The following is a 20892-nucleotide window of genomic DNA, read 5'->3' on the forward strand; positions in this document are numbered from 1 at the left end:
ATAACAACTTTTTCATTTTTTCTTCCTTTTCCTCTTGTTTGCCTTTCTTTCCTCTTTTCTTCTTCCATTTTCTGACCAATAACAACTTTTTCAATCTCTTTTTCTTCTTCATTTTTCTTTCCTCTTTTATTTTCCCATTTTCACTAATAGCATAGCGTTTTCAATCCTTTTTTCTTCCTTTTTTTCTTGTTTACTTTTCTTTCCTCTTCTTTTCCCATTTCTGACCAATAGCATAACTTTTTCAATCTTTTTATTTATTTCTTTTCCTTTTGTCAGCTTTTTCTTTCCTCTTTTCTTTTCCCATTTTGATTAATAACAACTTTTCCATTTTTTTCTTCCTTTTCCTTTTGTTTACTTTTCTTTCCTCTTATCTTCTCCCATTTTGACTAATTACAACTTTTCAATCCTTTTTCTTCCTTTTTTTTCTTGTTTACTTTTCTTCCCTCTTTTCTTCGTCCATTTTTTACTAATAACGTAACTTTTTGAATCTTTTTATTTTTTCCTTTTCCTTTTGTTTGTTTTTCCTTCCTCTTTTCTTTCTAATAACGTAACTTTTCAATCTTTTTATTTCTTCCTTTTCCTGTGGTTTGCTTTTCCTTTCCTCTTTCCTTTTCCCATTTTTAAGAGGAGAAGCATTTGGGCAACAAGTTCAAGACGGCTACTAACAATTGCTTGCCTTTCTTTCCTCTTCCTTTCCCCTAATTTTAAGAGGAGAAGCATTTGGGTAACAAGTTCAAGACGGCTACTAACAATTGCTTGCTTTTCTTTCCTCTTCCTTTCCCCTAATTTTAAGAGGAGAAACATTTGGGTAACAAGTTCAAGACGGCTACTAACAATTGCTTGCCTTTCTTTCCTCTTCCTTTCCCCTAATTTTAAGAGGAGAAGCATTTGGGTAACAAGTTCAAGACGACTGCTTATAATTGGTTCACGGAGGGGAGTTTTGCTTGCTTTACTTTTCTCTTCCCTTTCCCGTAATTTTAAGAGGAGAAGCATTTGGGTAACAAGTTCAAGACGACTGCTTATAATTGGTTCACGGAGGGGAGTTTTGCTTGCTTTACTTTTCTCTTCCCTTTCCCCTAATTTTAAGAGGAGGAGCATTTGGGTAACAAGTTCAAGACGACTGCTTATAATTGGTTCACGGAGGGGAGTTTGAAGAGACTTTTCCGTTCCAAATTGACCCTCACTTTTTTTTGTCTCTGCTGTTAAGAACTCTGATACAGCAAGGAATAAATAAAGTAAATGAAGCGATTGTTTAATTAAAGGAAGAAAAGACTTATGGATGTGAAAAGGAATAATGATAGAGAGAGGGTTGAAGAGGCATAGGAAAAAATGAATGTAAGAGGAAAGAGATGACAGATTAAGTCTTTGGTATAATCTTTTTTTTCGTCTTGTTCGTGTAAGTCTTGATCTTTTTTTTCTTGTTTTTTTCTTCCTCTTTTCTACTTTTTCTCTTCCTCTTCCTCTTCCTTATTCATCTTCTTTATCTCCCTCTTAATGCTATTCAATAATGTGAGCGTTAAATTGTCCATCTTAATTAAGCACTGCAAGAGGTTGGTTATTTTTATTTTCTAGTTTTTTTTCTTTAATTCATCTTTCTTTATTCATTCCTTTATTCCCCTTTTTCTCATTCCCTTCGTTTGTTCACCTATTCCCTTATTCGTCCGTGTAATTCTTGTTCGTTTTTTCCTGTTTTTCTTCTTCCTCTTTTCTTCTTTTTCTCTTCCTCCTCCTCTTCCTTATTCATCTTCTTTATCTCCCTATTAATGCTATATCGTTTAATTTCCCATCTTAATTGAGCACTGAAGGAGGTTGGTAATGCTTAGTGTGCAATTTTGATAAAGGATTAATTTGGTCAACTAAAAAAAGGTTGTCTGGTCAATTATTTAAACCATAATTAGTTTTGTTAATTGCCCGTCCAAAACATTCGAATTATCGTAAGTGGACCACATTGTCGATTATTTCCAGGAAGTTGGTTGGTTCACAAATAAGGTAATGATTGAATGGAAAATAGGAAGCGATATTTGCCAACCTTCAAATTCCAGTGTTACTAATTTCTTCCTTTTTTGCTCTTGTATATTTTTTCTTTCCCTTCTTTCTCTTCCTCTCCCTCTCCCTCTCCCTCTCACTCTCTCCTCCTCCCTCTCTCCTCTCTCTCTCCAGAAGGGGGTGAAATTAGAGAGAGGGAGAGAAAAAAAAAAGTAGAGTATGAAGAAAATATATTAAAAGGGGAATGTTACCAAAAAAAACAAAAAAAAAATACAACCCCAACATTACCAACCCAAAACCCAACCAACCAATCAACCCATCATCCAGGTACCAGGTGGCAAGATAGTATTACCAACGCCCAGGCAGGGGATCATCCAAGCAGGTGGGAGAGCAGTGTTGCCAACCCCCACCACCACTTCAGACGGATCACACCTGAGCAACAGAACAACACACAGGTGACTGCCCAGGTTGGCGGCACTGCTACGCTGCGTTGCTACACTCACTACTTGGCGGACGAGATGGTAGGTGGATTAGTAGTAGTAGTAGTAGTAGTAGTAGTAGTGATGGTGGTGGTTGTGGTGGTAGTAGTAGTAGTAGTAGTAGTTGTTGTTGTTGTTGTTGTTATTGTTGTTATATAAGTAATAGTAGTTGTTGTTCTACTACTACTACTACTACTACTACTACTACTACTTAAAAGATACCTCCACCCTTGTTTATCTACTACTACTACTACTACTACTACTACTACTACTACTACTACTATCATCATCATCATCATCATCATCATCAATACAAAAATCTACACCCCACTTATTATTCTTTCCTCCATTTTTTTTCCTCCATTCCCCTTTTATTTATTTTCTTCATACTCCACTTTTTTTTCTCCTCTCTCCCTCTCTCTAATTTCACCCTCTTCTGGTCAGCGTGAATGAGAGAGAGAGAGAGAGAGAAGGGAAAGTAATAAAATAGAAATAACGAAGGAGAGAAAGGAAGAGAATGGAAGAAAGGAGAGGAGAAAGGAAGAAGGAGAAAAGCAGATAAATAAAGAGAGAGAGAGAGAGAGAGAGAGAGAGAGGCTAACGAACGATGTAATAGAAAAACAATATTAAATCTCTTTCGGTTGATTGATATTTGTGAAGAAGGAAGAAGAGGAAAGGAAGAAGAAAAAGAAGAAGAAGAAGAAGAGAGGTCACTTTCAATTTCCTCAAATACTCAAATATTGACTCACCCCATTTGTTACTATATTAATTGCTTCGTTGTCCTCTGTGCATGCTTTTATCCCTCTCTCTCTTCTTCCTTGCTTTATTCGCTTTTCCTCTTATTCCCTCATTTATTCAATTTTCCCTTATTCCCTTTCTTTATTAAAATTTATTGTATCCTTTCTTTCTTTCGCCTTTTCATTAATTTTTCTTTTTTTTATCTTCTTTATCTCCTTTCTTTATTCGCTTTTCCCCTTTTTCCTCGTCTATTCAATTTTCCCTTATTCCCTTTCTTTATTAAAATTTATTGTATCCTCTCTTTCTTTCGCCTTTTCATTAATTTTTCTTTTTTTATCTTCTTTATATCTTTTCTTTATTCGCTTTTCCCCTATTCCCTCATTTATTCGACTTTCCTTTATTCCCTTTCTTTATTAAAATTTATTGTATCCTTTCTTTCTTTCGCCTTTTCATTAAATTTTCTTTTTTTATCTTCTTTATTTCCTTTCTTTATTCGCTTTTCCCCTATTCCCTCATTTATTCGTTTCTCCCTTATTCCCTTTCTTTATTAAAATTTATTGTATTCTTTATTTCTTTCGCCTTTTCTTTAATTTTTCTTTTTTATCTTCTTTATCTCCTTTCTTTATTCGCTTTTCTTCTTATTCCCTCATTTATTCAATTTTCCCTTATTCCTTTTCTCTATTAAAATTTATTGTATCCTTATTTATTGTATCTTTTTATTCAAGTTTTTCTTATTCATTTTTTTTTTTTTTTATTTTTTCCTTTATTTTAATTTTTTAACGTTTATCTCTCATTCATCTCCTTTATTCATCTTCCTCTTATTCTCATTCGTTATTCAAGTTTCTCTTATTCTCGTTATTTACTATTAATTTTCTCTTCTATTTACTTTTATTTAACTTTTCTTTCTTTTTCTTCTTTTTACGATTTTCTTGTTTTCTTTGTTTATCCACATTTCTTCTCTTCCTTTCTTTATCCAGCATTATCCCATTTCCTTAATTTATCCAACTTTCTCTTTCATTCCCATTCTTTATCCGAGTTTCTCTTATTGCTTTTTATTTTCTGTATTTCTTTTTATTATTTTTATTTATTGACCTTTCATGTATTCCTCTTTTTATTCCAGTCTCCCTTTATTCCAATCTTTATTCGCGTTTTCTCTTCCTCTTTCTCTTTATTCGATTTGAGTCTATTGTCAATTTTGTCAGTTTTCTCCTCCTTCGCTCTGCTTTTCTCCTCCTCCTCCTCCTCCTCCTCCTCCTCCTCTTCCTCCTCCTCCTCCTCCTTTTACGTGACAAGAATAGAAAGGTGTAGGAGAGAGAGAGAGAGAGAGAGAGAGAGAGAGAGAGACGCTTCACCTGCCATGCTTCGGTATTTTCTTTAATTTCTCTTTCTTTCTTTCTTTCTTATTTTCTTTCTTTTCATTTTTTCATTATTTCCTGTTTTATCATATATTTCTTCTTTCTTTTGTTTATTATTTCTTTTTCTCTTCTTCCCTCTTTCTCTTTTCTTTCTTTTTTTCTCTCTTTCTTCCATTCGTCCCTTTGTTTAATTGTTTGTTCTCTCTCTCTCTCTCTCTCTCTCTCTCTCTCTCTCTCTCTCTCTCTCTCTCTCTCTCTCTCTCTCTCTGCATTTTCTCACTTTTCTCTTTATTTTCCTTATTCTTTTCCCTTTTCCTTATTCCTCTTTCTTATTTCCTATTTTCTTTTCTATTCTTCTACTTCCTTCCTTCTTTATAATTTCCACATAAGGACGAATTTCCGAATATTTCTCTTGTATTTCCTTTCTTTCTTTCTTTCTTCCTTCCTTCGTTCATTCCTTCCTTTCTTTCTTTCTTTCTTTCTTTCTTTCTTTCTTTCTTTCTTTCCTTTCTATTTCCCCTCCTTCCCTTTCTTTCTTTCTTTCTTTCTTTCTTCCTTCTTTCCTATTCCCCCTCTTCCCTTTCTTTCTTTCTTTCTTCCTTTCTTTCTTTCCTTCCTTCATTCTTCCCTATTCCTCCTTCTTCCCTATTTATCACTGTTATCATTATCATTTATTCCCCCTAATCACATCTTTATTCAGTTCCCCTTTGCCTCCCATTCTAATCTTAATTCAATCCCTTTCCCTTCCCTCTTCCTCCTCCTCCTCCTCCTCCTCTTCCTCCTCCTCCTCCCCTTCATTGTTTTGGGTACCCACACTAACACGATTCTCCCTTCCCACTCTCTCCTTTCTTTTATTAATTGTTTTGCTCTTATTCCTTGCTTTATTTGCCTTCTCTTGTATTCCCTTCCTTTATTCGACTTTCCTCCTATTCCTTCATTTATTTGCTTTCCTCTTATTCCTTCTTTCGTACCGCGAGATTGCGTTTGGGGGTGATTTTTCAGTTTTCTTTTTTATTTTATTTATTTTCTCCTCTTCCTTTCTCTTTATTCAACTTTCTCTTATTTCCTTTCTTTATTCAATTTCTCCTGTTCCTCATTCTCTCTTGCTTCCTAATTTATTTTTGTATTTGTTTGGTTTAATTGATTTTTCTTTTTTTCTTTTTTCTTCTTCTTCCTTTTCCTCTTTTTCTTCTCCTTCTTCCCTCTTCTCAATCTCCGCTTCTATTTCTTCTTCTTCTTCTTCTTCCTCTTCCTTCCTTTCTTCTTCTTCTTCTTCCTCTTTTCCTGTTCTATTTTTTTTATTAGTTGTTTAGTTGTCTTCTTCTTCTTCTTCTTCTTCTTCTTCTTCTTCTTCTTCTTTCTCCTCTTCTTCCTTTTTCCTCTTTATTTCTCATTCTTTTCTATTTGTATTTCTTCTTCCTCCTTCTTCTTCTTCTTCTTCTTCCTTTCTTGTTCTCTTCTTTTATTTTTGTTTTAGTCTCTCTCTCTCTCTCTCTCTCTCTCTCTCTCTCTCTCTCTCTCTCTCTCTCTCTCTCTCTCTCTCTCTCTCTCTCTCTCTCTCTCTCTCTCTCTCTCTCTCTCTCTCTCTCTCTCTCTCTCTCTCTTGCACACCTGTAATTAATCACTGCATACCTTCTTGCTTTCCTTCACCTGTTCACTTCAATTAATTATATCCTTTTTTTTCTTCCTTCCTTTTCTTTCCTTTCTCTCACATTCTCTTTCACTTTTTCTTTACCTTAATTATCCTCTTTCCCACCTGTCTCTTCTTCCTCTCCCTTTTCTTCCCTTCGTCTTTCTCTTCATCTTTTCTTTCATCTCCTCTTTCTTACCTTACCTTAATTTACCATCTTCACACCTGTTTCTCACCTGTCTCCCTTTCGTTCTCTTCCTTTCCTTCCCTTCCTTTCCCTTTCCACACATCATCTTTCTCTTCATCCCTTCTTTCATCTCTTCCTTCTTACCTTACCTTACCTTTCCTTAATCACCCCTTTCCCATCTGTCTCCTCTTCACTTCCTTCCCTTCCTTTCCCTTCTCACACACCCGCTTTCCTTTCATCTCCTCTTTACCTTACCTTAATCAGCCTCTGCACACCTGTCTTTCACCTTAATCACCTCTCTCTCACCTGTCTCCTCTTCCTTCTCTTTCCTTCCTTCCTTTCCCTTCTCACACACCCTCTTTCCTTTCATCTCTCCTACCTTACCTTACCTTAATCAACCTCAGCACACCTGTCTTTCACCTTAATCACCTCTCTCTCACCTGTCTCCTCTTCCTTCCCTTCCTTCCCTTCCTTCCCTTCCTTTCCCACACATCCGCTTTCCTTTCATCTCTCCTTTCTTCCCTAACCTTAATCAGCCTCTGCACACCTGTCACCTTAATCACCTCTCTCTCACCTGTTCCCCGCGCGCAGGTGACATGGATGAAGCGTGACAAGGACCAGTTGCTGACGGTGGGCGCTCAGGTGTACTCCTCCGAGGCGCGTTACTCCGTTAGCCACTCCAGACATCAGAAGGTAAGGGGGGGGAGGAAGGGATGGGAAGGGAGGGAGGGGGAAGAGGGGAGGAAAAGGGGAGGAAGAGGAAAGTGAGGGGATGGAAAGGGAGGGAGGGGGAAGAGGGGAAGAACTAAGGGAGGGGAGGAGAAGGGGAGGAAGAGGAGGAGAGAGAGAGAGAGAGAGAGAGAGAGAGAGAGAAGGGGAAACTAATGTCTTGAACTCCTCCTTTTCTTCTTTTTTTCTTCTTTTTTTCTTTCTTCTCTTTCGTTTTAACTTTCTTCATTCACTTTTACTGCTTCCTCCTCTTCCTCCTCCTCCTCCTCCTCCTCCTCCTCCTCTTTTAATATAATTTTTCCTCTTCTTCCCTTCCCTCTCCCTTATCTTCTTCTTCATTGTCCTCTCCTCCTCCTCCTTCCTTCTTCCTCTTCTTCTTCCTCCTTTCTTTTTCATTTTAACTTTTTTTCTCTTTCTTTCTTTAATTTATGTATCCTTTAATCTTTTTCTTCTTCTCCTCCTCCTCCTCCTCCTCCTCCTCCTCCTCCTCCTCCTCCTCTTCTTCCACTTCCTTTCCCTTCTCTTGTCTTCCGTTCTTTTAATATAATCATTCCTTCTTCCCTTTCTCTTCCTCTCTCTTTCTCCTTCTCTTTCTCTTCTATTCCTTGTTCCTCTTTATTCAGTTCCTCTTCCTCCTCTTCCATTCTTTCCTTCTTCTCTTCCTCTTGTTTCTCCTCTCCTTTCTTTTCTTTCCATTCTTCTTTTTTGTTTTTAGTCTTTTTCCTCTTCTTTCTCCTCCTTTTCTCCTCTTTTCTCTTCCTTTCTTTTCTATTCCTTCTTTTCCGTTTATCTTTTTTTGCCTACACCTCCTCTTCCTCTTCCTCTTCCTCTTCTCTTTTCTACTTTTTTCTCTTCTTTTCTTTTCCATTCTTTCTTTTTCTTTCTTTTCCGCTTTTCCTTTTCTGCCAACACTTCCTCCTCCTCCTCCTCTTCCTCTTCCTCTTCCTCTTCTCCTTTCTACTCCTTTCTCTTCTTTTCTTTTCCATTCTTTCTATTTCTTTCTTTTCCGCTTTTCCTTTTCTGCCAACACCTCCTCCTCCTCTTCCTCTTCCTCTTCTCCTTTCTACTCCTTTCTCTTCTTTTCTCTTCCATTCTTTCTATTTCTTTCTTTTTCGTTTACCTTTTCTGCCAACACCTCCTCCTCCTCCTCCTCCTCCTCCTCCTCCTCCTCTTCCTCTTCCTCTTCCTCTTCCCCTCGCTCAGGTATTCTTGATGCAGCGTGGCGAGTAATAATTTATTTAAGAAGCTTAAGAACTTTCCTCTTTTTCCTCTTGCAAACCAACTTCTGCTCCTCTTACTCTTGCCCGGTCTTTCCCTAACTCTCGGAAAACGACCCATTGTTACTCTGCTACTCTCTCTCTCTCTCTCTCTCTCTCTCTCTCTCTCTCTCTCTCTCTCTCTCTCTCTCTCTCTCTCTCTCTCTCTCTCTCTCTCTCTCTCTCTCTCTCTCGTTTTTTCTTTTTCTTTCCTTGCTTTCCTTCTTTCAATCCATTTTTTCCTTCATCTTTCCTTCCTTCTTTCCTTTCTTCCTTTTTTCCCTTCTTCCTTCCTTCCTTTCTTCCTTTTTTTTTCTCTTCCTTCTTTCCTTCCTTCCCTCAATCTTTTTTTCTTTCATTTCCTTCATCTCTCTCTCTCTCTCTCTCTCTCTCTCTCTCTCTCTCTCTCTCTCTCTCTCTCTCTCTCTCTCTCTCTCTCTCTCTCTCTCTCTCTCTCTCTCTCTCTCTCTCTCTGTGGTATGATTATCTAAATTAATTATCAGTTTACACAGCGTGAGAGAAGAAGAAGTTTTTGTATATTTCCTTAATCATTCCCTTTTCTCTCTTTTTTTTATCTTTTTTACTATCTAGTTTTAATGCTCTCTCTCTCTCTCTCTCTCTCTCTCTCTCTCTCTCTCTCTCTCTCTCTCTCTCTCTCTCTCTCTCTCTCTCGTTCTTTCCTTCTTTCTTTCATTTCTTCTTTCTCTTTTTCTTTCTTTCTCTCTCTCTCTCTCTCTCTCTCTCTCTCTCTCTCTCTCTCTCTATATCTCTCTCTCTCTCTCTCTCTCTCTCTCTCTCTCTCTCTCTCTCTCTCTCTCCCCAAGGTCGTAGGGCACGTGTTTCAATCAAGTCTGAAAATGATCTAAAATGTTTGGACGAAAAAAAAAAAAAAACCGTTTGTAAATGGAAATGTACGATTGTGTTTTATTAAGATTGGTGGTGGGTGTCTGGGGGGGGGTGGGGAGAGAGAGAGACGTGCATTGGAGGCTGGTTGTTGTTATTGTTGTTGTTGTTGTTGTTGTTGGTGGTGGTGGTGGTGGTGGTTATGGTTGTATTTTCCTTTTCCTCTTCCTTCTCCTTCTACTACTACTACTACTACTACTACTACTACTACTACTATTACTACTACTACTATTACTGCTGTTTCTGCTACTAATAATAATAAGAAAAAATGAAAGAAATTATGAAAGAAAGACAAGGAAGGAGGAACAAATAAGTGGAGAAACAGAACCTACTATGATCCACTATTTCCTTCCACTCACTCCACTCACCTACACAAGGAGTCTGCATTAAGGGGCTGTTACACTGGGCAAATTTTCCGTGGATCTTCAGTCAAACCACGATTTCCGCTGGCGTGGTTCTCCTATTTCCGCGGTTTTCTGACGCGTCCACGATCTTCCAAAGCTACGGTAGATTTCACTGAAGGATGACGGTATTACTCACCATCATCATCATCAGCAATAACAAGAAACAAATGAGAACCACGCCAGCGGAAATCGTGGTTTGACTGAAGATCCACGGAAAATTTGCCCAGTGTAATAACCCCTTTAGACCGGTAGCCCCGTACAAGGCAGCTCCTTTGAACCTTTCCCCGGGTAACCTCACTGTCCATGACCCTTTCCCTGGAGGCGTCCGTCGTACAGGCCCGCGCAATGGTCGGAGGCAGACCAGAAACAATAGAGATAAGAAACCGTTGCCTGAGACCCCGCCATAAAACACTTGAGTTATCCCTTCCCGCCTCACTCCGCGCACAGCCTCAGCCGCAAGTGCCCGCCGCCTACGCTGAGGGAGAGGAAGCGTCGGTGTAGCCGTAGGGAGGGAATCTAAGGGTTGTTTTATGAGACATTTCGCCGCCCAAGAACACATATTTGACAAGGCTTTCGTAGGAGTTTTGGGCATTTCTAGGTGTAGTTTTATGACCCTGGTGGTAGTGTGACCCTTCCTCTGTATCACACATATTTGACAAGGCTTTCGTAGGAGTTGTGGGCATTTCCAGGGGTAGTTTTATGACCCTGGTGGTAGTCTAACCCTTCTTCTGTACCGTGAACCTAAGAAACACACATTTGACCAGGCTTTCGTAGGAGTTGTGGGCATTTCCAGGGGTAGTTTTATGACCCTGGTGGTAGTCTGACCCTTCTTCTGTATCACACATATATGACAAGGCTTTCTTAGGAGTTGTGGTCATTTCAGGGTAGTTTATGACCCTGGTGGTAGTGACCCTTCTTCTGTACCATGAACCTAAAAACACACATTTGACAAGGCTTTCGTAGGAGTTGTGGGCATTTCAGGGTAGTTTATGACCCTGGTGGTAGTCTAACCCTTCTTCTGTACCATGAACCTAAGAAACACACATTTGACAAGGCTTTCGTAGGAGTTGTGGGCATTTCCAGGGGTAGTTTTATGACCCTGGTGGTAGTCTAACCCTTCTTCTGTACCATGAACCTAAGAAACACACATTTGACAAGGCTTTCGTAGGAGTTGTGGGCATTTCCAGGGGTAGTTTTATGACCCTGGTGGTAGTCTGACCCTTCTTTTGTACCGTGAACCTAAGAAACACACATTTGACAAGCCTTTCGTAGGAGTTGTGGGCATTTCCAGGGGTAGTTTTATGACCCTGGTGGTAGTCTGACCCTTCTTCTGTACCATGAACCTAAGAAACACACATTTGACCAAGGTATCGTAGGAGTTGTGGGCATTTCCAGGGGTAGTTTTATGACCCTGGTGGTAGTCTGACCCTTCTTCTGTACCATGAACCTAAGAAACACGTATTTGACAAGGCTTTCGTAGGAGTTGTGGGCATTTCCAGGGGTAGTTTTATGACCCTGGTGGTAGTCTAACCCTTCTTCTGTACCATGAGCCTAAAGAACCTCTCATTAGAACCCAATTGATCCCCTCTTTGACCTCTAGAAATAGCTGATGCGATATGGCAAAGTGCCTTGTAATACCAGCCTTATAAGAGTCTGGGGTGGCAGGTGGTCTTCAGGACAGCATGTGGGTATAATTCGTTTCCATTATTTCTCTTTTTCCTTCTTTCCTTCGTTTCCTTTCCTTCGTGTCCTTCCTTTTTCTGGTCTTGCTTGGCTCATGCTGTCCGGGGTATTCCAACACACACACACACACACACACACACACACACACACACACACACACACACACACACACATACCTCATGATCATAATAATAATGTGATGAAGTTATTATTCTCATTAATAACAACCAGATTCATGGACTACATTATGATTCTTTTTTTTGTTTTTTTACTAATGATAATATACGTAGTGGTGTGTGTGTGTGTGTGTGTGTGTGTGTGTGTGTGTGTGTTTACCTGTTACCGTTTTACCTGTCTTAACCTAACCTAACCTAACCTAACCTGACCTAACCTAACCTAACCTAACCTAACCTAACCTAACCTAACCTAACCTAACCTAACCTGACCTAACTTAACCTAACCTAACCTAACCTAACTTAACCTAACCTAACCTAACTTAACCTAACCTAACCTAACCTAACCTAACCTAACCTAACCTAACCTAACCTAACCTAACCTAACCTAACCTAACCTAACCTGCCTGTATCTCATCCTAATCTTACCTTAATTGACATGTTCCCCTCCTGTACCTTACCTGTGTGTTCACCTGTGCCTTACCTTCAGATGTGGGAGCTCCAGGTGAGAGACGTGAGGAAGAGTGACGCGGGTCTGTACGAGTGCCAGCTGACCACACATCCGCCAGCCTCACTCTTCTTCTGGCTCAAGGTTGTGGGTGAGTGAGTGGAAGGGGGGAGTGGATCATAATGTGTTCTGTTTGTCTATTTGTCTATTCTATTTGTCTATTCTACCCTTCCTTTCTTCCTGTTATTATCCTTATTTTTTCCATTTCCTTTTTTCTTCTGGTTCAAGGTTGTGGGTGAGTGAGTGGAAGGGGGGAGTGGATTACAATGTGTTCTGTTTGTCTACTGCTTGTCTACTTGTCTCTTCTACCCTTCCTTTCTTCCTTTTAACATTCTCCTCTTTATTTTTCTATCCCCTCTTCTTCTGATTCAAGGTTGTGGATGAGTGAGTGGAAGGGGGAAGTGGATCATAGTGGGTTCCGTTTCTCCACTTATCTGTTTTTCCTTCCTTCTCTTTCTTTTGTAATTTCTTTCATTTTTTCTTCCATTGCACTCTGCCTTCTTTTCCTCCTTCCTTCCTTTTTTTGCTATCCTTCTTTCTTTTCTTCATTCCCTTTCTTTCCCTCCCTTCCTTCCTTCCTTCCTTCCTTCCATCCGTCTCTCTTTCTGTCCTTCCTTCCTTCCATCCGTCTCTCTTTGTCCTTCCTTCCTTCTTTTCCTTCCTTCCTTTCTTTATTTCTTCCTTCCTTCCTTCCTTCCTTCCGTTCCTTCCTTCCTTCCTTTCCTTCCTTCCTTCCTTCCATCCGTCTCTCTTTCTGTCCTTCCTTCTTTCCTTCCTTCCTTCCTTCCTTTCCTTTCCTTTCCTTTCCTTCCCTTTCCTTTCCTTCCTTCCTTCCTTCCTTCCTTCCTTCCTTCCTTCCTTCCTTCCTTCCATTCCATCCTTTACGTTAAACATATACAAACAGACAGACACACACACTTAGACCTACCTACACACACACACACACACACACACACACACGAACAAACAAACCACAGTATATCACATTTCACATTTTCCATATCACCTGAGCTTCGGTTATTAATACAGGTGAACCCCAATTAGAGTTTGCACGTACAGGTAATTGATATTTTGGCTCAGGTAACATTGTCCCGCCCATGAGAACAGGTAGCCGCCTTGATTTGAATACAGGTGAACAGGTAAACTTGTGACAGGTAGAAATTGACGTGGATGTATTATTAGACAGGTAGATAGAAGCGTTTTTTTTTTTTTGCAGTCTACGATTTATGATTCTCTTGGTTTTTTTTTCTTCCTTTCTTCTTTTTATTTCATTTTCATCTGCACCCTTCCTTCCTTTCTTTCTTTCTTTCTTTCTTTCCTTCCTTCATTCCTTCCTTCCTTCTTTCTTTCTTTCTTTCTTTCTTTCTTTCTTTCTTTCTTTCCTTCCTTCCTTTTCTTCACTTTCACCTTCATATTATTCACTCTCTCAACCATCTCCTCCTCCTCCTCCTCCTCCTCCTCCTCTTCCTCTTCCTCCTTCATCTCTCCCTGCCTGTACTTCTCTCTTCTTTATTACTCATTCACTCACTCACTCACTCACTCATTCACTCACTCACTCACTCATTCACTCACTCACTCACTCACTCACAAACTCATTCACTTCTCATTATTTTCTTCCCTCTCTCTCTACTTCTCTCCTCTTCATCACTCACCCACTCACTCACTCACCCACTCACTCACTCACTCACTCATCCTCAGCCCCCCTACCACTGTTCTCATCCCTCTCTCTCCCTCTTTGCTTCTCTGCCTCCTTACTCACTCACTCACTCACTCACTCACTCACTCATCCTCAGCCCCCCTACCACTGTTCTCATCCCTCTCTCTCCCTCTTTGCTTCTCTGCCTCCTTACTCACTCACTCACTCACCCCCAGATCTATCTTTTTTAATGCCTCAGCGCTAATTAACACTCATTACGAAATCACCACATTAAGAACGCATTTTACGAAACACTAACTAAATTCACACTCATGTTTTAGGAGGAATAATATTAGTGGAGGTGGTTTTGTTGTTGTGGTGGTGGTGGTAGTGGTAGTAGTAGTAGTAGTAGTAGTTGTAGTAATAGAGAGATAGAAAGGAGAGGAGAGAAACGATTGAGGGAAAGAAAGAAGGGCAGAAAAGAAAGAAAGAAAAGAGAGAGACAAAAAGAAAGGAAGAAAAAAAAAGAAAATAAAGAAGAAAACAGAGAAAGAGGAAAGAAAGAGAATAGTAGTAGTAGAAGTAGAAGTAGTAGTAGTAGTAGTAATGATGTTAATGCTTATACTAATACTAATATCAACAACAACAACAACAACAACAACAACAACAACAACAACAACAACAACAACACTAACAAACAAACACACAAACACACAAACATAGCCCTCCATAACATAATAACATCTATGCACCTCTCAAAATAAAAAGCCCTCGTAGGTAGATAATTAAAATGAGTAAATTACAGCGCAGGTGCAATCCAGGTGTGAAAATGGCAGGTGAGGGAGCCCTGTCTGCCACCTGGAATGAAGGGAGGGAGGGAGGGAGGAGGAGAGAAAATGACCGAGAGAGAGAGAGAGAGAGAGAAAAGGGAGGAAGGGAGGGAATAAATAGAAGGGAGAGAAAGGTGGAGGAGGAGGAGGGAGAGTTGGAGGAGAGAGGAGGAGAGAAGGGTGAAGAGGGGGACGGAGAGAGAGAGAGAGGAGGAGGAGGAGGAGGAGGAGGAGGGGAGGAGGCTATAGACAGTCATATAAGCGGGAAGATTCATTGCAAAAAAACTCCCCACACAGAAAAAAAAGTTCGTATATAAAAAGTTGTGTTCTACGTGGAAAGGTTGGGAGCTATTTTTCGACCACCAGATTTTTCCCCCTTTCCCTATTTATTCTCTTTCTTTTTTTCTTTCTGCTCTTTTCTTTTTTCTTTTTTCTTTCTTTTCTTCTTTACTTTCTATTTTCTTTCGTATTTTCTTTCTTTTCTCCTTTTCTTTCTTTTTTTCTTTTCTTTCTTTTTTCTTTCTTTTCTTCTTTTCTTTATTTTTCTTCCTTTTCCTCTTTTTTCTTTATTTATTTTCTTTCCTTTTCTTCTTTTCTTTCTTTTCTTCTTTTCTTTCCCTTGTTCTTTCTTTTTTTCTTATCTTCTTATCTTTTCTTTCTTATTTTCTCTTTTCCCCTTTTTCCTTTCTTTCTTTTCTTATTTTCTTTCTTATTTTTTCTATCTTTCAATTTCGGTTTTCCTTTTCTTTTCCTTTCTCTTTTTTTCCTCTTCTTTTTTTTCGCATTTTTTTCTTCCCTTTTTTTCTCTCTATTCGTTTTCTGTTTCTGTTCTTTTTCTTCCAATATATTTTTTCTTTTTTCTTTATCTATTTTCTTTGTCTTTTTTTTAACTTCTCATTTTCTGTTTATATTTTCCTTTTTTTTCCTTTCCATTATTTTCTTCCCATTTTCTCTTCTCTTTTTCTTCATTCTTTTTTTTCCTACTTCCAATTTTTTACTTGTTTTCTTTTTTATTTGTGTTTTTTGTCGTTTTTTGATGTTTGTTATGATTTGATTTTGCGAATTTAGTTTATATCTATTTTTTTTCTCTCTCTCTCTCTCTCTCTCTCTCTCTCTCTCTCTCTCTCTCTCTCTCTCTCTCTCTCTCTCTCTCTCTCTCTCTCTCTCGTTCTTTCTTTCTTGATTAATTATTTTTTTTCCTTCCTTCCTCTCTTTCTTTCTTTCTTTCTTTCTTTCTTTCTTTCTTTCTTTTTCTTTCTCTCTCTCTCTCTCTCTCTCTCTCTCTCTCTCTCTCTCTCTCTCTCTCTCTCTCTCTCTCTCTCTCTCTCTCTCTCTCTCTCTCTCTCTCTCTCTCTCTCTCTCTCTCTCTCTCTCTCTCTCTCTCTCTCTCTCTCTCTCTCTCTCTCTCTCTCTCGTATCTATATATTCTAAGCCTAATTTTACGAGTGGAAGTAAATGGAGTTACACACACACACACACACACACACACACACACACACACACACACACACACACACACACACACACACACACACACACACACACACACACACACCCACACACATACATTCACACGCACACACACACACACACACACACGCACACACACATAAACACATCCACGTACACATAAACAAACAAACACACAAACAAGCAAACGTTTACACACATGTTTTTTTTATACATGCGTTTTGTGGTCAATGTCTGTCTGTCTATCTATCTATCTATCTATATCTATCTATCTGTACAGCGTTCTACCTCTTTAATCTTTCAATTTGTTCTTTTTCCACCACTGTTTTCGTGGGTCTTTTTTTTTGTATTCAGTAACTCGTATAAATTGTTCTGTAAATTACTTCTTTTTTTTCTGGGTGAATATAGAAACCGAATTCAACATATATACACACAAACACAGCTTGCTCTCTCTATATTAATGCTGTCCAACTCCCTAATGCAAGAGTTAACCAGCAATATCTTCACACACCACTCTCCTATAAATGTGCTGTCCAACTTCCTAATGCAAGTGTTAGCCACCATATGCAACGCCAGCTTACAGTCTCTATTTTCATTGTGTCCAACTCCCTAATGCAAGAGTTAACCACCTGTATCTTCAAACACAGCTTTCTATCTCTATAATTTTGCTGTCCCACTCCGTAATGCAAGAGTTAACCACCAGCATCTTCACACACACATATTCACTTACCTATAATTTTGATGTCCAACTCCCTAATGCAAGAGTTAACCAGCAGTACTTTCAACATAGATTACTTTTCTATATTTATGCTGTCCCACTCTCTAATGCAAGAGTTAACCACCAGCATCTTCAAACACAGCTTTCTATCTCAATAATTTTGTTGTCCCATTCCGTAATGCAAGAGTTAACCACCAGTGTGTCTCTTCAAACATAGCTCTCCTTCTCTTTACTTCATGCTGTCCAACTCCCTAATGCAAGAGTTAACCACCATATACAAAACAAGCATACAGTCTCTATTTTCATTGTGTTCAACTCCTTAATGCAAGAGTTAACCATCAGTCTCTTCAAACACACCTTTCCTTGTCTTTAAATGCTGTCCAACTCCCTAATGCAAGAGTTAACCACCTGTATCTTCAATCACAGGTTCCCATCTCTATAATTTTGCTGTTCCACTTCCTAATGCAAGAGTTAACCACCGGTACTTTCAAACACAGCTTTCCTTGTCTGTAAATGTGCTGTCCAACTCCCTAATGCAAAAGTGAATAGCAGTTTCTTACACACCTATACATACACACACTCGCAAACACACAATCAACCAGTATCTTTAAACGTCCAAATCCCTGATGCAAGAGTTAATAGGAGTATCTTCGCTCTTTCATCCCTTTCGCTGGTAAACTCTGGAACAGCCTTCAGTCTTGGGTCTCCTCTTTCCTTCCTCCTACTTGTTTCCTCTTTCCTTCCTGCTACTTCAAGTCATCTCTCTACTCTTTTCTTACTTATCTTCTCTTCCTACACACACACACACACACACACACACACACACACACACACACACCTTTCTATTTACCTGTCTCACTCTACCTCCAATCCACAGAGGCAAGGGCAGTGATCAGGGGCGGGTCATACGTGCATGTGGCCACGGGAGGAAGGCTCGCCCTGCACTGCTCGGTCCACCTCGCCACGGAGACTCCCGCCTACATCTTCTGGTTCCACAACGGCACCATGGTTAACTTTCTGCCCCGGGCGTCCCTGCGTGTTACCTCCCATTCTCGCACCTCTTCCATGCTGCAGGTGAGTGTGTTTGTGTGTTGGTGTTGGTAGTGTTGTTATAGTGAAGGAAGAAGGTACGGAGTTATATAGAATGGGAAGCAGAGAAAAGGTTGAGGTTGGAGTGTTTGTGTCTACCTGAGTGTTTGTTTACCTGTGTTTGTGTGTGTGTGTGTGTTTTTATAGTGAAGTATATACAGAGTTAATCTATATGGAATGGGAATGGGAAAAAGGGTTCCAGTTGGTGTTTGTGGGTACCTGAGTGTTTGTTTACCTGTGTTTGTGTGTTTGTGTGTGTTTGTGTTGTTCTTGTAGTGAAGGAAGAAAGTAAAGTGTTAATATATATAGAAAGGGAAGCAGAAAAAGGGTTCCAGTTAGTGTTTGGCTACCTGAGTGTTTGTTTACCTGTGTTTGTGTGTTTGTGTGTGTTGTTATAGTGAAGGAATTAGGTAAAGGGTTAATTATAGAGAAAGGGAAACAGAATAAAAGTGTTGTGGAGTGTTTCTGGCTACCTGAGTGTTTGTTTTACCTGTGTTTGTGTGTTTGTGTGTGTGTGTTAGTGTTGCTATTTTTTCTTTCTCTTCCCTTTCCCCTCTTCCTCTTTCTCTTCGTTTACTTTCCTCTTGTTTCCGCTTCTTCTCTTTGTTTATCTGGTTCTCTTCTTTCTCCTCTTCCCTTTCCTTCTTCCTCTTTCTCTTCTTTTACTTTCCTCTTGTTTTTGTTTCTCCTCTTTATTTATCTGGTTCTCTTCTTTCTCCTCTTCCCTTTCCTTCTTCCTCTTTCTCTTCGTTTACTTTCCTCTTGGTTTTGTTTCTTCTCTTTATTTATCTGGTTCTCTTCTTTCTCCTCTTCCCTTTCCTTCTTCCTCTTTCTCTTCGTTTACTTTCCTCTTGTTTTTGTTTCTTCTCTTTATTTATCTGGTTCTCTTCTTTCTCCTCTTCCCTTTCCTTCTTCCTCTTTCTCTTCGTTTACTTTCCTCTTGTTTTTGTTTCTCCTCTTTATTTATCTGGTTCTCTTCTTTCTCCTCTTTCCTTTCCTTCTTCCTCTTTCTCTTCGTTTACTTTCCTCTTGTTTTTGTTTCTCCTCTTTATTTATCTGGTTCTCTTCTTTCTCCTCTTCCCTTTCCTTCTTCCTCTTTCTCTTCTTTTACTTTCCTCTTGTTTTTGTTTCTTCTCTTTATTTATTCATTTTTCTTCCTTCTCTTTCTCCCCCCCCTTCTTCTTCCTTCTCTTTTTCTCCGTTTTTTGCTGTTCTTGTTATTTTTGTTTCTTGTTTCTTGCTATTTTCCTTATTTTTCCTATTCGTCATTTTCATCATCATCATCATATTGTTTCCTCTTTTTTTTTCCTTTTCTTGTTCTTATCTTCATTCCCTCTCACCTTTCCCTCCTCCTCCTTTTTCTCCTCCTCCTCCTCCTCCTCCTCCTTTTATTCGTTTTCCCCTTTTTCCTCATTCATTTTCCTCGTTTTCTTCCTTCTCGTTTTTCTTTCCTCTAAAATTTTCTTTCTTTCCCTTTCCTGTTTTTTTCTTTCCTTTCAATCTTTTACTTTCTTTTCCTTTACTTTCCTCAAAAAAATGATTTATTTTCCTTACAACCTATCTTACTTTTTTCCTGATTCTTACTTTCTTTTCAATCTTCTACTTCCTTTTCTATTTGTTTTGGTTTCCTAATGTTTTCCTTTCCCTTTCCTCGTCTCATTTTCTCTTTCTTTCATTTCTATCATTCGTCTTTCTTTACCTTCATTTCTCCTATTCACTTTTCCTTTCCTTTCTCTCCTATCCGTTTCCCTTTTTTCCTAACTCATTTTCCTCGTTTTCTGTCTTTTTCCCCACCAGTTTTTGTTTCCTATGTTTTCCTTTCACTTTCCTCGTCTCACTTTCTCTTTCCTTCACTTCTTTCATTCATCTCCCTTCACCTTCATTTACCTGCCCGTTCTTATACCTGGCAATCCTTCCACAGGTGTCCCGGGTGAGGTGGGAGGATGCTGGGACCTACACCTGTGAACCACACCTGGCCACACCTGCCAATATGACCGTGCATGTTGTGGAAGGTAAGGGAAGAAGAGAAGGAGGAGGAAGAGGAGGAGGAGATAAGGGATGTTATATATATATTGAAGGGACTGAAAATGAAGGGAAATGAAGGGAGGAAGAAAGGTTAGGTCAGTGGAGGGAAGGGAAGGGAAGAGGAGAAAGAGGAGGAGGAAGAAGAGGAAGGGGAGGAGGAGGAGGAGGTAAGGGATGTTATATATATTTAAGGGACTGAAAATGAAGGGAAATGAAGGGAGGAAGAAAGGTTAGGTCAGTGGAGGGAAGGGAAGGGAAGAGGAGGAGGAGGAAGAGGAGGAGGAGGAGGAGGAGGAGGAGGAGGTAAGGATGTTATATATTGAAGGGACTGAAAATGAAGGAAATGAAGGGAGGAAGAAGGGAAGGAAGGGAAGAGGAGGAGGAGGAGGAGGAGGAGGAGGAGGAGGAGGTAAGGAAAGTTATGTATATTGAAGGGACTGAAAATGAAGGGAAATGAAGGGAGGAAGAAAGGTTAGGTCAGTGGAGGAAGGAAGGGAGAAGAGGAGGAGGAGATAAGGGATGTTATATATATTGAAGGGACTGAAAATGAAGGGAAATGAAGGGAGGAAGAAAGGTTAGGTCAGTGAAGGGAAGGGAAGGGAAGAGGAAGAGGAGGAGGAGGAGGAGGAGGAGGAGGAGGAGAAGAAATAGATAAAAGAGAGGAAAATAAAAGAGGAGAGAAAGAGGAGGAGGAAAGAAAGAAAGGAAGGAAGAGAAAACAGATGATGAAAATGATGAACAGGAAAAAGAAGAAGAAAAGAAACAAGAAACAAAAATAACAAGAACAGCAAAAACGTAGAAAAAAAGAGAAGGAAGAAGAAGGGAAGAGAGAGAGAGAAGGAGAAGGAAGAGAAATAGATAAATGAGGAAAATAAAGAAAAGAAAAAGAGAGAAGGAAGGGAAGAAAGTAGAGAAACAGAAGGAAAGTAGAAGAAGAAGAGAAAGAAGGAGAAAGAAAAAAGAAGAAAGGAAGTAGGAGGAGGAGGAGGAGGAAGAGAAGGAGGTAAGGGATGTTATGTATATTGAAGGGACTGAAAATGAAGGGAAATGAAGGATGGAAGAAAGGTTAGGTCAGTGGAGGGAAGGGAAGGGA

General features: G+C 39.5%; 1 protein-coding gene across 2 annotated transcripts in view; it reads left to right on the forward strand.

Annotated features, from left to right (window-relative positions):
* Window positions 1-20892, forward strand: part of LOC126985763 (uncharacterized) — a 49500-nt gene that overhangs the window by 19023 nt on the left and 9585 nt on the right. For both annotated transcript variants that reach the window (XM_050841095.1, XM_050841094.1), the window contains exons 4-8: window positions 2314-2507; window positions 6967-7068; window positions 12014-12122; window positions 17563-17759; window positions 19696-19786. In XM_050841095.1, the coding sequence (XP_050697052.1) occupies window positions 2314-2507; window positions 6967-7068; window positions 12014-12122; window positions 17563-17759; window positions 19696-19786 (693 nt within the window). The remainder of the gene's footprint in view (window positions 1-2313; window positions 2508-6966; window positions 7069-12013; window positions 12123-17562; window positions 17760-19695; window positions 19787-20892) is intronic.

The sequence above is a fragment of the Eriocheir sinensis genome, chromosome 60, assembly GCF_024679095.1.
Source record: "Eriocheir sinensis breed Jianghai 21 chromosome 60, ASM2467909v1, whole genome shotgun sequence".
Taxonomy (NCBI): Eukaryota; Metazoa; Arthropoda; class Malacostraca; order Decapoda; family Varunidae; genus Eriocheir; species Eriocheir sinensis.